Genomic DNA, 14,734 nt, shown 5'->3' on the forward strand with positions numbered 1-14,734 from the left:
GACTCCTCCGCCTTCTGATTCTCTTGGATTTCCCTCGGCCGCCCCGTCGATGTTAAGCTTAATAGGACCACACACGGGTCTTTCCCACCAAATCTAGCTTTCCCTGCTAATTTTTTGTTGCCGAACGTCAATCTTCAATTCCTTTATAGCAAGCCGGTCTAGCATGCTGATTTCTTTCGAGAACTTTTGGCTAGTTCTCACTACTCTTAAATCGCTCATAACTTTCTCTATTTCCCAGTTTATGTTGTTGATCTTGCCTTCCATTCTTCTCAAGTTGCGTTCCTTCCATATGTGCTAAGGGATAAGCAGGGCTGACATTCCAAGGAGAAAACTTGCCTGAGATTTCCTTACGCGTCCAATGGCCATCCAATCTTTAATTCGGCTTCTCACTAGTTGCAAGATAACAATTTTCCTTTCCAACCTTCTATCTTCTTCCAGACTTTATCAACCAAACCATCAAAGTAGCATGCTTATTAAGCTTAAAACAACAACACTACCTTGCACACAAGAGTTTTCAACTCATATTGTTACCAATTGTTGATGGAAGGGCTAACTTGCACAAAGCCCAGGCAGAGACAATTGTATCAGCCTGTCTAATTTTGGATAAATCTGAGATTCAATTCAACAGAGCAATATATGTTATTTTATGTCATGTTACAACTATCTCAATCATCGAGGTGGAACACATGTAAACTGATAATCTATGATGTTGGTCAACGAAAAGAGTTGAATGGTCATTGGACAAAACTCACATTAATTTAACAACCCTATTTCCTTGAACATGTAACAAAAATGGGCAATTGGTTGCTAAGAAATGATATCAGCACAACCATTTTTTGATATTTCCACAAAATCAGCTTGTATTTTAACATTTAAAGAGCTTGCAAAAGGTTATTACAGTTCCCACAAGATAATTAAAAAGAAAAGACAAGCTGGGAAAGTGCAACAATTAAAACATGGTTGTGCTGATATAATTTCCCTTGATAAAATGTGGCAGGCGGTCCTTACCACCGGCAAATGTAAAACAAAATTGAAATTATTAGCGGACCACAAAGGATGGATAAAATGTAAATGCCGAAGAAACAGGTGAGTAACAAATACAATAATGACTCAACTTGGAGAGATAAAGAAAATCAATAGTCCAATATTTGTAAGACAGAGTGAATGTGATTTTGGGAATATGCAATCCCAAGACAGGCAAGCTACTAGAGATGTCAGTGCAGAGATTTAATTGGGATTAAAGAGTGCAAGAACATGTTTTGAGAAATAGAGAGCTTGAAAGCTTCTAGCTGTGAGGCTTTGCTCTTGTGAATTTTGTGGTTTAGAGGGTTGTAGGGAGAAAACCATTCAAGTTCCAAGCAATGTGGACTAGACATCCCCAATTTCATTCAATTGTGAAAGAAGCTTGGTCTATCGTTGCCCTAGGCAACCCCCTTGAGATCCTTTCTGCAAAACTGAAAAACACAAAAAGAATTCTTAAAGCTTGAAACAAAGAGATTTGTGGTGATGTCTTCCAATACATCAAAATCCAAGAGGACAATGTCCTCAAAGTGGAACTTGGTCACCAATCAAACCCAAATCTGGACACCACTGAAACCTTAACCGAAGCCAGATGCAAGCTAAACAAAGCCGTCGTCCATGAGAAAATCTTCCTCAGACCGAAGACAAAAGAGAAGTGGTTAAAATAGGGGGACGGAAATAGTAAATTCTTCCACGCTGCATTGCACCACCACAGGAACCTTGGTGGAGTCTCCAAGATAAAACATGAAGGATCGTGGATCATTGACAGACGTAGGAGAAAAACATGGCTTGTACCTACTTTGAAAATGCCTTAGCAGAGGAGGGAGTCAGGTCAGACCAAGGCATTGTTACAAATTGATGTGCAAATCTGTAATTTAGGATTCGAGAATACCTTATAACAAATTAACCTCACAACTTAAAGACAGAGATCAATAATACTATTTTATGCAGTAATAATCTGTAAAGAAAAAGAGAAATTGTTAGATCACTTATCGAGTTGAGGCACGAAGAATCTTCGCTGTCCTTAAGGCAAATCTCGCCCCCACTATGACGAATCAACGGTGCAGATGGGCGTCTCGGCGTATGCCTCCAGGATACAACAACTCTCGCCGCTCCAGGGGTGTGCACTCACGCAGCCCGGATGCCTAAGAACTCGCTTATATTTGCCAAAAGCCTTGAGCAGAAAACCAGAGAGAAAACCAGAGAAGAGAAAGAGCAGAAGAAGAATCTGTCAAGGATATCTTTTTGTTTTCTCTAAAACCGATTTTATAGAAAGGTAATCGACACGTTAGGGTGAAATGTCGCACTCTTTTAGTGCGTGAGAGACATTTTCCAAACGGTCACTAAACCACGATTAAGGAATCTCAAACGGTAAAAAAGAGTTAAAACAAAATAAATAAATTCTTGACCGTTAAAAAGAAAAATAAATAATAGAAAAAGAAAAGCCTTAGGTCCACGCGCGCGGCCGGCCGAGCCGCGCCGGGCCGGGCGGCGCGCGTGTGTGGTAAGATCAAAAGCCCACCGGACCCAAGTGGGTGATCCGTGCGCGTAGGATCCCCATGACCTCTTGCTCATTCACAAGGCTAAGAGAGTGAAAGTATATATATGGCCACTCTCATCCTCTCACACTTCCCATCTAGGACAAAGTTTTCTCATGACTTTAGTCTTTTTGGACAGAAGCCCAAGCAATTTGAATGAGAAGCCCAAAAGCATACATATAATGACTTAAAACACCTCATTGTAAGTTTGAATTACAAAAAGACTTTTTTTCACATAAAAAGTCAACATGCATGCTAAACCTCGTCGAGGACAACAAGTTACTTATGGCCATATATCCATCGGAAGAGGAGATCAGAGAGGCCATCTTTAGCAGCCCTCTTGAGTGTGGTTCAGGGCCGGACAGTTTCCATGGCTTCTTCTACTCTTCGTGTTGGGATCTAATCAAGTCAGATATCGTGCTAGCCGCCACTGCATCCTTCAAGGGAGGGAGCCTTTCGAGACACTACTCATCCACTTTCCTAGCCTTAATTACCAAAACTGAAGATCCAAAGGTATTCTCCGAATTCAAACCCATAAGCCTATTCAATTTCTGTTACAAATTTTTTTCAAAGCTCCTAGTAATAAGGCTCGCAAAAGTCTTGCCTAATCTCATCTCCTTAGAACAAGGAGCCTTTGTTAAAGGCAGATTCATCACCGAAAACATTGCAATTGCTCAAGAGATGATAGTTTGTCTCAAAAAGAAAGTCAAGGGAGGCAATATGATCTTAAAAATCAACATGGCCAATGCCTTTGACGGATTAATCTGGAAATTCCTACAGAATTTGCTCGGAAGGTTTGGTTTCTCCACTCAATGGAGGATTCTAATAGTGTACAGAAAGAAGCTGGTTTTCAATTGTTCTAAGTGGGGAGCCCTATGGTTTCTTCAAGTCATCCCGAGGCCTCAGACAAGGAGAGCCCCTCTCCCTTGCCTTTCATCCTAGCAGAAGAAGTCATAAGCCCTCTTTAGAGAAGGTCGAGCTTCCTATTTCCTTAGGAATAGAGGCTGCATCCCCATCACCCACTGCCTCTTTGCAGATGACATGATAATCTTCTCCAGTGGGGGCAAATCAGGTCTCAAGAGTATCATGGTCTTTCTTTCCGAACCTCAGGGAAGAAAATAAACAAATCAAAGAGTTGTTTTGCGGTTTCAGTGAAAGCCTCTCCAAGCAGGAAAAGCATCATAGCTAACACTACAGGCTTCCCCAACAATTGCTCTCCAATCACCTACATAGGCATCCCCCTTTATGCAGGCCGTCTGAAATCGTGTTTCTTCGATGATCTTATTCGGAAAATCAGATCCAAAATTGAAGGGTAGAAGGGCAGGCTACTCTCCCAAGCCAGCAGACTAGTGCTTATCAACTATGTACTAACTAGTACCCCAATCCACCTTCTATCAGCTATCACACCTCCAAAAGCTTTCCAACAGAGCATTGATAGGCTTAATTCTGGTGGGGAAGTAGTGATTTTGGCACTAGAACCCACTGGGTCCCCTGGGGCCATATCTCTGAACCAACAGCCCATGTAGTGAATTATTTTTTACTAAGCCCGTAGGGGTCTACGCAAAACCCCAACTTACCTATCAAAAAAGAAAAAATTGTACTGAATATTTTACGGCCTACACCATAGGATGATCCAAACCGTCCATTTAATGGGCCACAATATAAATTGATTGTTCCCAAAAAATAATTTACAGATGATAATCCTTTGTTCACGCATGTGCGTTTTTACTAGTAAACAAACAAGACAGAATACAGTAATACAGAACAATGAAAAATAAGCTTTGAAAATGAAGAACCTGACAAGTTCAACTGGGTTAGTACAACAAATTAAGATTCAAGATGCAAATGATTTGACGAGATGGATGAACTGATCTTTATAGTGAATGAAATTTAGGTTACAAGCAGCTCAAATGTGTCAATCCCAAGACATGTAAATGTTAAAATATGGTGCAGCAGAAATTAACAATGCGATGGGTATAAGACAAAATATGAGATTAGCGTAAGTAGTTGCTCTGAATTTTAAAGTGACTTTAATACTAAGTGCGAATAATAAAGCTCTGAATCTAACAATGAATGCAAGGCAATATGGATTTGAACCCTGATAATGAAAAGGGGTTTCAAAATACCGGGTTTAGAACAAGCTTACTTTGATGGTAAATATGTGTAATCTAATAAATGTTCAATTTGGATGTCAATTAATTTGAGTGCCTGGAAACAGGGGCGGAGGCACATATGGCATGAGGGGGGGCCATGGCCCCCCAATGACATGCAAAATCCCTTTTATGTTCATGGCTGTACATGCATGATTGGCTAGTTTAGTGGGCATGGCCCCCCAATGCCCAATGCTTAGCAGGTGTAAATTAGCCCAGCCCACCAATGCTTAGCAGGTGTAAATTAGCCCAGCCCACCAATGCTTAGCAAGTGTAAATTAGCCCAGCCCCCCCAAGTGTAAATTAGCCCACCCCCGCCAAGGGTAAATTACTGGCTCCGCCCCTGCCTGGAAATGAGTTGAAAATTAGTTGAGATAGGTGGTCTGTGAAGTGTGTCAGTTTGGGTGATTAAGAAAGTAAAACAGAATTGAGTAACAAATACAATAATGACTCAACTTGGAGAGATAAAGAAAATCAATAGTCCAATATTTGTTATTACAGTTCCCACAACATAATTAAAAAGAAAAGACAAGCTGGGAAAGAGCAATTGGCTGATATAATTTCCCTTGATAAAATGTGGCGATGAAGGATTCAATTGGCTGCGTTGATAACTTTTGCAATATAATAAACAAACAAGACAGACTACACTAATACAGAACAATGAAAAATCAGCTTTGAAAATGAAGAACCTGACAATTTCAACTGGGTTAGTACAGCAAATTAAGATTCAAGATGCAAATGATTTGACGAGATGGATGAACTGATCTTTATAGTGAATGAAATTTAGGTTGCAAGCAGCTCAAATGTGTCAATCCCAAGATATGTAAATGGTGAGTGCAGATCTTTTGAACCTGGATAATGAAAAGGGGTTTCAAAATACCGGGTTTAAAACAAGCTTACTTTGATGGTAAATATGTGTAATCTAATAGCATCAAGTCAGAATAAATGTTCAATTTGGATGTCAATTAATTTGAGTGCCTGGAAATGAGTTGAGATAGGTGGTCTGTGAAGAGAAATTAAAGAATAGGGGGCTGAGGTGGACATATGATGCCACATCAGCATGGGAAGCCACACTGGCATTGCATTTCGTCAATACAATTGTTAAAGATAGACATTGGATATGAGGCAGCACATAACAGGGTACATGTCATTGCCTTGAAATTGGGTAAAGAGTTGTTCTCCAAGCACATTTGTTGTTATGCTGAGATGACACCTGTCAACGTGAAAAAAAAAAAAAAAAACCACAGAGATAATTGACCACTATCAAGGTTTTAAATTTCGGTTTCGGAGCTAATTTCAGATTTTCAATCCTCACCAAAACTAAAATTTTTGCCGAAATCCCGAAATTTCGGCCGAATCCCGAAATTTCGGCCGAAATCCCGAAATTTCGGCCGAAATTTAGTAGAAGTGCTCGAAATGTTGTTTTCTTGCGCCGAAATTTCGGCTGAAATTTTGTAACGGAATAAAAAATTAATATTTTAACAAGAATTTCACCGAAATTTGGTAAATTTTGGCAATTTCAGTTTCCGAACGTTTCAGTCCTCACCGAAGTCCAAAATTTCAGATTTCTGCCGAAATTTAAAACCTTGTACACTATCAAGAGCCTATTTGGATTTCAGCAATTGTCTGGAAATGTTTGGAAAGGAAAAATATTTTTAAAAGTTTGTTTTTTTATACACTAAAAAAGATTACTTGAACCAACCTTATTCAATTTTAAGGAAAAATATTGCCTTCAATTTATGATAATATCCCTCTAAACAAACCATTATTATATCATTTTTCTCTAAATCATGCACTTCTATTTCACCATCCATCTCATTATTTTTTTTAATTTTCCTTTTTCTTTCCCAACTCCGCCTCATTTTCCGAATTCATTCAGTCATGATTGAGTTTAACATTCAGTGACCTGTTAATTCTCTTTTTTCTACCAGTGAAGAAAAAACGACCTGGGACGGATGGAAGAATGGACTCTAAAATGTAATTGGTAGTCAATGCATCTTCATTTCTTTCCATATAAAGGTCAAGTGAGATAAAATGAATTTTGTGAATCGATTTTGAGTCCAAAACAGATGATTGGACTCTAAAACTAAACGCAATTTGCATCCAATAATCAGTTTTGAAATCAAAATTGATTCTAAAAATCCAAAACAAAGAGGGCCAAAAGCTTTGAGCGAGCCGTGTTATTTAATCTAAAGACCTAATAAATAAACTGATGAAGTCAAGTGAATTGATGGCCGACACGACTAGTCCCAATCACCATACGTAACGAGAACAATAATTTTTCCTCCTCACAAAAATAGTTGATGTAATGTGTAGTAATTTTCAACCGAGGGATACCCTACACAAGTTAAGAAATGTTTTTGGAGTGGAATTAGGAGTCAAGAAATTTCACTGAAACACGAGCAAGACCAAAGCTACTCGAGTCAAGAAAATATTAAAATGAAATTGGGAGACAAAGAAATTCGTCATCTTTGACTCTATGTATGTTTTGCCTGCAAATCTTATATTTTAAAAACCACCTCTTTTCTAAAATATTAAAACCTTTTTATTTTCAGCACCACTTTCATTTTTAAAATCATTTACTATACTATAGTGTGATTTAAATATGTCCAAATGCTCTACACATGGCAATCAAGGAAACTTAGCAACATAAAGAGAAAATGGAAACGTAACTATCATATAGTCTAAATACAAAAACTTTTGGCCAAAAACAAAAAAATACAAAAGAAAAAGAACAAAAGAAAGAAAACAAAGAAAAGGGACTCGAAACGTCATGCTTGTCTGGTGAATATAATCAAATGCATTGAATTGGGAGGCAATCTATGGCCCTGGCCGTTTAAGATTATGCCAACCCATCGTGAGCCCAAAACCATTTTTTGGATCTCAAAAATTAAACGTACGGGGCCATATATTCGTTTTGGGCTCACAATGGGCTGGCATAATCTTAAACTGACACGGCCAAAGATTGCTTACCAATTTAATGGATACCATCATTTTAATGTTTCGATAACGGCTTTTTTGTTTTAGATTATGACAACCGATTGTGGAGTCCCCAACCGATTATTGGACTCAAACTCAGTTCAATGTAGGGGTGCAAGTTTGGCCCTGTCAGCCCTGACCCGCCCTGAGCTCGAACATGGTCAGGGCTGGATTTTCTAACCCTGAGGGCGGGCCAGGGTTCATTTTTTTTTTTTTACCCTGACTCAGGTCGGGCGGGTTTTCGGTTAATGCCTCGGGTACCCTGACCCGGCCCGACCCTGAGTTTTCTATTATAGAATTGAACCATCTGTGCATGTTTCTTTTGCTAATGTTTTCTATTATTTTGGATTGATGTTTCTTTAGATTATTATTATTAATTGTCTCTGTTGCCCTCATGAATACATCGTGAATACATGTACATGGAAATTTCGTGAAATTTCAACGAAATTAATTATTTACCTAAATTTCGAACCAAAATTATGAGGCCAAATTCTACATAATAGGACAAAGACGATGCTCTACAAGAATCGCCATACACTTCACTTAGAAGAAATTTTTGGAATAGAATTAGGAGTTAACAAATTTATTTGTAAGGTTTGGCTTTCGTGGACCCCTTCCAAGGGGAAAAAACATCGTGAATACATGTACATGGAAATTTCGTGAAATTTCAACTAAATTTCGTGAAATTTCAACGAAATTAATTATTTACCTAAATTTCGAACCAAAATTATGAGGCCAAATTCTACATAATAGGACAAAGACGATGCTCTACAAGAATCGCCATACACTTCACTTAGAAGAAATTTTTGGAATAGAATTAGGAGTTAACAAATTTATTTGTAAGGTTTGGCTTTCGTGGACCCCTTCCAAGGGGAAAAAACCAAATTGTAGAGTTGGAAGTTTTGGAGTCCAAATTGCCTACACAAATTGCCTTTCAGATCACGTCCAGGAAATTTGTTGGACTGGAATATGATTACAAAAATTTCTTTGTAAGGTGAGCCTTTTGTGGACCACTTTGAAGGGAAAAAAAATCAAATGGTAGACTTGGAAATTAGGAGTGGACCACATCGAAAGGGAAAAAAAAAACCATAAATTACTCGAGTTAAGAAAAAAAAGAAAGATAAAATGAAATTGGCAGTAAATGCACCATCATTTCTTTCTATATAAGGGTCTAGTGAGATGAAATAAAATTAGGAGACAAGAAAAAATCTTGTATTTGTTCAGCAGAAGAAGAGCTTCAATGAGGATGGAGCTTTGGTCATTTATCTTCTCTGTAAATCTCTTCTTTGCCATGAACGTAGTACATTCAAATTCTGCAACCACCACCACCTTACTTGGAAATGAAACCGATCGAATGGCTCTGCTCGCTTTTAAGGATGGGATAACAAGTGATCCTCTTGGAGCCTTATCATCATGGAACCATACTCTCCATTTCTGCCAGTGGAATGGAGTCACGTGCGGTCGGAGGCATCGAAGGGTCACTGTATTGAACCTTAGTGGGCAGAACTTGCTTAGTGGGCAGACCTTGGTGGGTACTCTATCTCCTGCCATATCCAACCTCACCTTCCTTAGGGAAATCTACCTCCAACAAAACAGCTTCAGTGGCCAAATACCCCAAGATATTGGCCGTCTATTTAGATTAAGATATCTTGTTATGAGCAATAATTCCTTGGGAGGGGAAATTCCATCCAATCTCACCCACTGTAGGGACCTCGGAGTCATCGAATTGGGTTACAATGAGTTGACAGGGAAAATTCCCATCCAACTTAGCACTCTACCGAAGCTATCCTGGTTGTTTCTTTATAATAATAATCTTACAGGGAGCATTCCACCTCAACTAGGGAACGTTTCATCTCTCACCCGTCTCTATTTAATTGAAAATAGTTTGGAGGGATGCATCCCACATGACCTGGCTCGAATTAATAACTTGATGCAGATCACCCTTTCTTCAAATTTATTATCTGGTACGGTTCCTTCCTCTTTTTATAATAATCTCTCGTTTCTTGTGGAGTTTGCCGTGACAGATAACCAGCTACACGGAACCCTTCCACCCAACATAGGATTCTCTCTTCCTAAACTCAAATATCTACTTTTAGGACTCAATCAATTTACCGGACACATCCCAATTTCATTATCCAATGTTTCAAGTCTTGAATGGCTTGGAATGCATTCTAACCAGTTTAGCGGACCAGTGCCTGAAAATATTGGATGGGCAAGGAATCTACTCAAATTTGAATTGAGCGATAATTACCTAGGCCTTGGTAGAGCTGATGACTTGAAATTTATCACTTCTTTGACCAACTGTAGTAATCTAGATTTGTTGGGCATAGGGAGAAATCATTTTGTTGGCCTATTTCCCAACTCCATAGCCAATCTCTCAACTCTCCTTTATTGGTTGGTAATAGGAGAAAACCAAATTTCTGGTAACATCCCTAGTCAGATCGGGAATCTCATCAACTTACAACTTTTGGATATACGTGGAACCTTCATCACGGGTTCTATTCCCACTTCAATTGGGATGCTCCAGAACTTACAACAACTCTACTTGGGTGGTAATAGTCTGTCCGGGGAAATCCCATACAATATTGGAAATATTACTCAATTGATTGAGCTCAATTTAGCATATAACAACCTTCAAGGAAGCATACCTGTATCTCTTGCGAATTGTACAAAACTTTTAGCATTGAGCCTTTCTCGAAATAACCTTCGTGGTACGATACCAAAACAAGTTATTGGCCTTTCTTCACTATCAATACAACTCAATTTGTCTCAAAATTTTTTTACTGGCTCCCTCCCATCAGAAGTGGGTAACTTGAACATTCTAGCACTATTGGATGTTTCTCAGAACAAATTGTCAGGTGAAATCCCAACCGCTATTGCAAATTGTAAGAGCATTCGAGAACTTTATATGCAGGGTAACGCCTTCCGAGGAGATGTTTCGTCAGTTTTTACTACATTAACATCCATTGAAGTCCTTGATCTTTCAAGTAATAACTTTTCAGGGAAGATTCCAACATATCTAGAGGGGTTTAAGTTTCTAAAATATCTAAACTTGTCTTTCAATAATTTTGAGGGCGAAGTACCAAAACAAGGGGTCTTTGGAAATGTCAGTGCAATTTCAGTCGTGGGAAATGATCATCTTTGTGGTGGTATCCCAAAACTAAAGTTGCCTACATGCCCAGTGCTAGCTAATGACAGACGAGGAAAAGCCCATGTTTCTAGAGTAATCATCCTAGTAGTAAGTGCGGTTGTATGTTTGATTTTCTTATTGTGTGTCCCTGCTTCACTTTACTGGAAAAGAAAGTCAATCAAGAAACCATCTTCCATATCTTCTATGGAGGGTCGGCGTTTAAAGGTTTCTTACGCGGAGCTCTTTAAAGCAACGGATGGGTTCTCTTCAGCCAATTTGATAGGCATGGGAAGTTATGGATCAGTGTATAAGGGAATCCTCAGTCGCATTGAAAATGTTGTTGCTGTCAAAGTACTCAACCTTCACTTAAGGGGAGCTTCAAAGAGTTTCATAGCTGAATGCAACGCATTGAGAAACATTCGTCATCGAAATCTTGTGAAGATCTTAACTTCTTGTTCAAGCATCGATTTTGGAGGTAATGATTTCAAAGCTCTCGTGCTTGAGTTCATGCCAAATGGGAGTCTAGAGAAGTGGTTGCATTCAAAGTTAGACGGGCAACATCAATTGGGAAGTTTAAACTTCATTAAGAGATTAAACATAGCAATTGACATAGCTTCTGCGCTGGATTATCTTCACCATCATTGCCATACACCGATTGTTCATTGTGATCTAAAGCCAAGCAATATTTTTTTGGATGAAGACATGAATGCTCATGTGGGTGATTTTGGGTTGGCCAAGTTTTATCCAAGAATCATTCAGAACTCTTCTGAAGATCAAAGCAGCACAAATGGATTAAAGGGAACTATTGGGTACATTGCTCCAGGTAATAATTTTATCAATTTTCGTCATCCACTCTATTCTGAATGAGTTTTATAAAATATTTCTCACTTATTAGGTATATAATGTAGTGCGACAAAGGCTAAATTAGCACCCTTGAACCAAAAAAATTACTTGATAGCATTTCTATATTTATTGACAGAGTATACATGAAAGTTATTTTACATAAAGTAGTCTAGTACGTGTCATTCTAATGATAGGTAGCCTTTTTCGTACCTATGACCATGAGTTCCATATGCAAAATAGTCGTGCAGAAAATGATGATCATGTAAATGGTTAAAAAGTTATAATTTGGGAAAAATTTCTCATTGAAATAATGAGAAATTTTGTAAATAAATTTCCAAAAATCCCTTGACTAATGTTTCTCAACAAAAAATAACCCTAAGATTTGGGTTATTACTAATATCACTATTAATTGTCTAAAATATTTTTTAGTATATCTTACCCTTTGTAAAGCATGGCCAATTCTTTTGGGTGAGCAACTCCATAGTGTTACATTTAATATGAACTAATCTGTGTTACGTAAAGTAGTAGAACTGTCATATTATAAAATGTTTGATTATAAGTTTAATTTTTATTGCCTTCTATTTTTTGGGTCTTTAATGTGGCTAACGAAAAAGCTTATGCTGAAACCTCTTTGTGTGGCGTACGACCTACACTTCCGTCTAGACCTCAGTGGAGGATGGCTCCCGACACTTAGAACCCTTGCTTTCTTTCAAGTAAATAGTTGTTTCTATTAATCCCTAGTCAACCATTTCAACTATTCGTGAATTTTTTTCAAAGAACAGTGGCTTGGAAGAAATATGAATTAGGTTCTCCAAAAGAGCTTGAGCACAAGACAAGCGACACTTTCCTAGCCTGATTAGATGGTTCTAGACAGAGTCATGTCCAGGACTTAGGGCCCATAATCCCTATGTGGTGATCCTAGAGTAATAAGTGGTGCATTACCTCATTCCTTCTAGGATTGGCTCACCCCTCGCATGTCTCTCAAAATGCACCACTCTTCATGGAGGCAGTGCTTGTGTCTAATCCAAGGAATTTTTGGCAATCCTCGGAAGAGAAAAGATGGAGGAATTGGTCGAATAATGATATAAAGTAAATTTAGGCAATTGATTGGTGATTCTGGTAAGGCTACTTATATCCGCACAATTGTCCTTTAATTGGTCAAACTCACCTTGTTTTTATTTTTCAACCAGCTATCAAAAGTTGTTACAATTCTAAAAAAAATCTCTCAGTAGCCCATTAGAAAGTGTAAAACAATGTGAGTCTTCCTCATTATGAAAACATGATCATGCTAATTATCCTGAATTCCTTTTGCCAATTATCCTAAATTTAAGGTAGTCGATAAATATATTCAAGGAGGTTTCTAAAAATAGTTCCTAATAATAAATGCGAGACTTTTGGAATAATGTTGTGACTGAAATAGTGTTTCCCCTGGAAAGGAAGGTAAAATGATGCCATTACCCTTTTCGAGACACGTTTGGTTGGCTTGCACGATTCATTCTACTTCCTTGTGTTTAATGGATTTTTCAACAAGTGCCTTTTAAGCTTCCTCTCCCAACTCAATCGGAAGGTGAAATCAATGATGATATTTACAACTATTTTGTTTGTACTTAGAAAAATGACATCATTTCACTTTCCTTCTACTTCTACTTATTTTTTTCCTTATAATTAATATGAGGTTTAATTTGATCTACTTTTGTAGTGCTTTTGCATGTGCAATCATTGAGACTTGGTTGGTTTCAGATGAAAAAACTCATGTTGAGAAATTATCATGTTCCAAAATTGGCTAATAGTTTTGAATAATACATAGTGGAATGCTATTCATCACTTACATGACTTGATTGGCCAAAACCCATGTTATATGGATTCTTCTAAATGGGTGAAGTACCTATGTGGGACATGTACGTCTCAAATTGTAGCAGTCTCTAAGACCGTTCTAGATCTCTTTTATCTCTTTTCTGTTTTTTCTGGATGCTATTGCCACAACTTTATAATTATCACGCATTTTGAATTTTACCCATCCTATTAGTAATTTTCTTAAGAAGAAATAAAACATTATATCTTCTTAACTTATTAAAATTTAAATATGTTACTGGTTAAAATAATATTATTATGTAAAAAAAATAAAATTTGACAATTGATTAAAGTATTTTGTCGAATGAACAAATCATTCTTTTTGAGGTTTACTAAATTTGACACTAGATACCCATGTTAGATTCTGACACTCGTACATATACTAATGCAACATAGGACATAACTTCTATATTTTCTTTCATTGTGCTAAATCGTTTCTTATGTGTTTCTCTAAAAATCCAAGACTCTTTCAATTATCTATCATCCCTTTTATAAAATTTCCACCTTTTTTTTCAAAATCAAACCTCATATTTACATTTAGTTTCTAACCGGTATCTTATATTCTTTATCACAACAAAAAGTGTAAAAGTTGTGTGGAATTGCAGAATATGGGGCAGGTGGTCATGTGTCCACAGCCGGAGATGTGTATAGCTATGGGATTCTTTTATTGGAACTATTCACTAGAAAGCGCCCCACAGATGAAATGTTTAAGGATGGGCTAAGTCTTCCCAAATTTGTCCAGTTGTCTTTGCCTGATCGAGTGATGGAGATTCTGGATCCATTAATCTTTTTGGAAGATGATGAAGAAAGAGCTACACACATTGCTAAGAATTACAATGATAAGATGCGTCGTGTGCAGGAGTGTTTGGAATCTTTAGTGAGGATTGGAGTGGTGTGTTCTGCAGAATCTCCGAGGGAACGAATGGAGATGGGAGACATTGTAAAGGAAATGTGTTCTATTAGAAACATATATCTTGGTGCTGGGATATATCCACAGAGAATGATGAAATAGGGCCTTATTTGTCAGTGAAGATTCATCTTACCTCGGTAATTTTTGAGATACTATGGAAAAAATAATTTGGACAAAGATTAATATCTTACATGTTATTTCTTCGATGTGTTTGTAAGTTAATGGTATATTATGTGTTGTGGTTAGTGGTGCCACTTGCAAGTACTGCTTTTTTCTCATATCTATATTTTCTCCACTTATTAATTCAAAATTA

The 14,734-nt window shown here is 37.7% G+C and overlaps 1 protein-coding gene across 1 annotated transcript; it reads left to right on the plus strand.

Annotated features, from left to right (window-relative positions):
* The first annotated feature begins 8,847 nt into the window (after positions 1-8,847).
* Positions 8,848-14,734, plus strand: LOC143859341 (putative receptor-like protein kinase At3g47110). Its single transcript, XM_077370062.1, has 2 exons — positions 8,848-11,640; positions 14,117-14,734. The coding sequence occupies exons 1-2, from the start codon at positions 8,928-8,930 to the stop codon at positions 14,521-14,523; spliced, it is 3,120 nt and encodes a 1,039-aa protein (XP_077226177.1). The 5' UTR covers positions 8,848-8,927; the 3' UTR covers positions 14,524-14,734.

This window comes from Tasmannia lanceolata, unplaced genomic scaffold (genome assembly GCF_043159265.1).
Source record: "Tasmannia lanceolata isolate RefF3 unplaced genomic scaffold, GAP_Taslan_0.1 ptg000029l, whole genome shotgun sequence".
NCBI classification, from domain to species: Eukaryota; Viridiplantae; Streptophyta; class Magnoliopsida; order Canellales; family Winteraceae; genus Tasmannia; species Tasmannia lanceolata.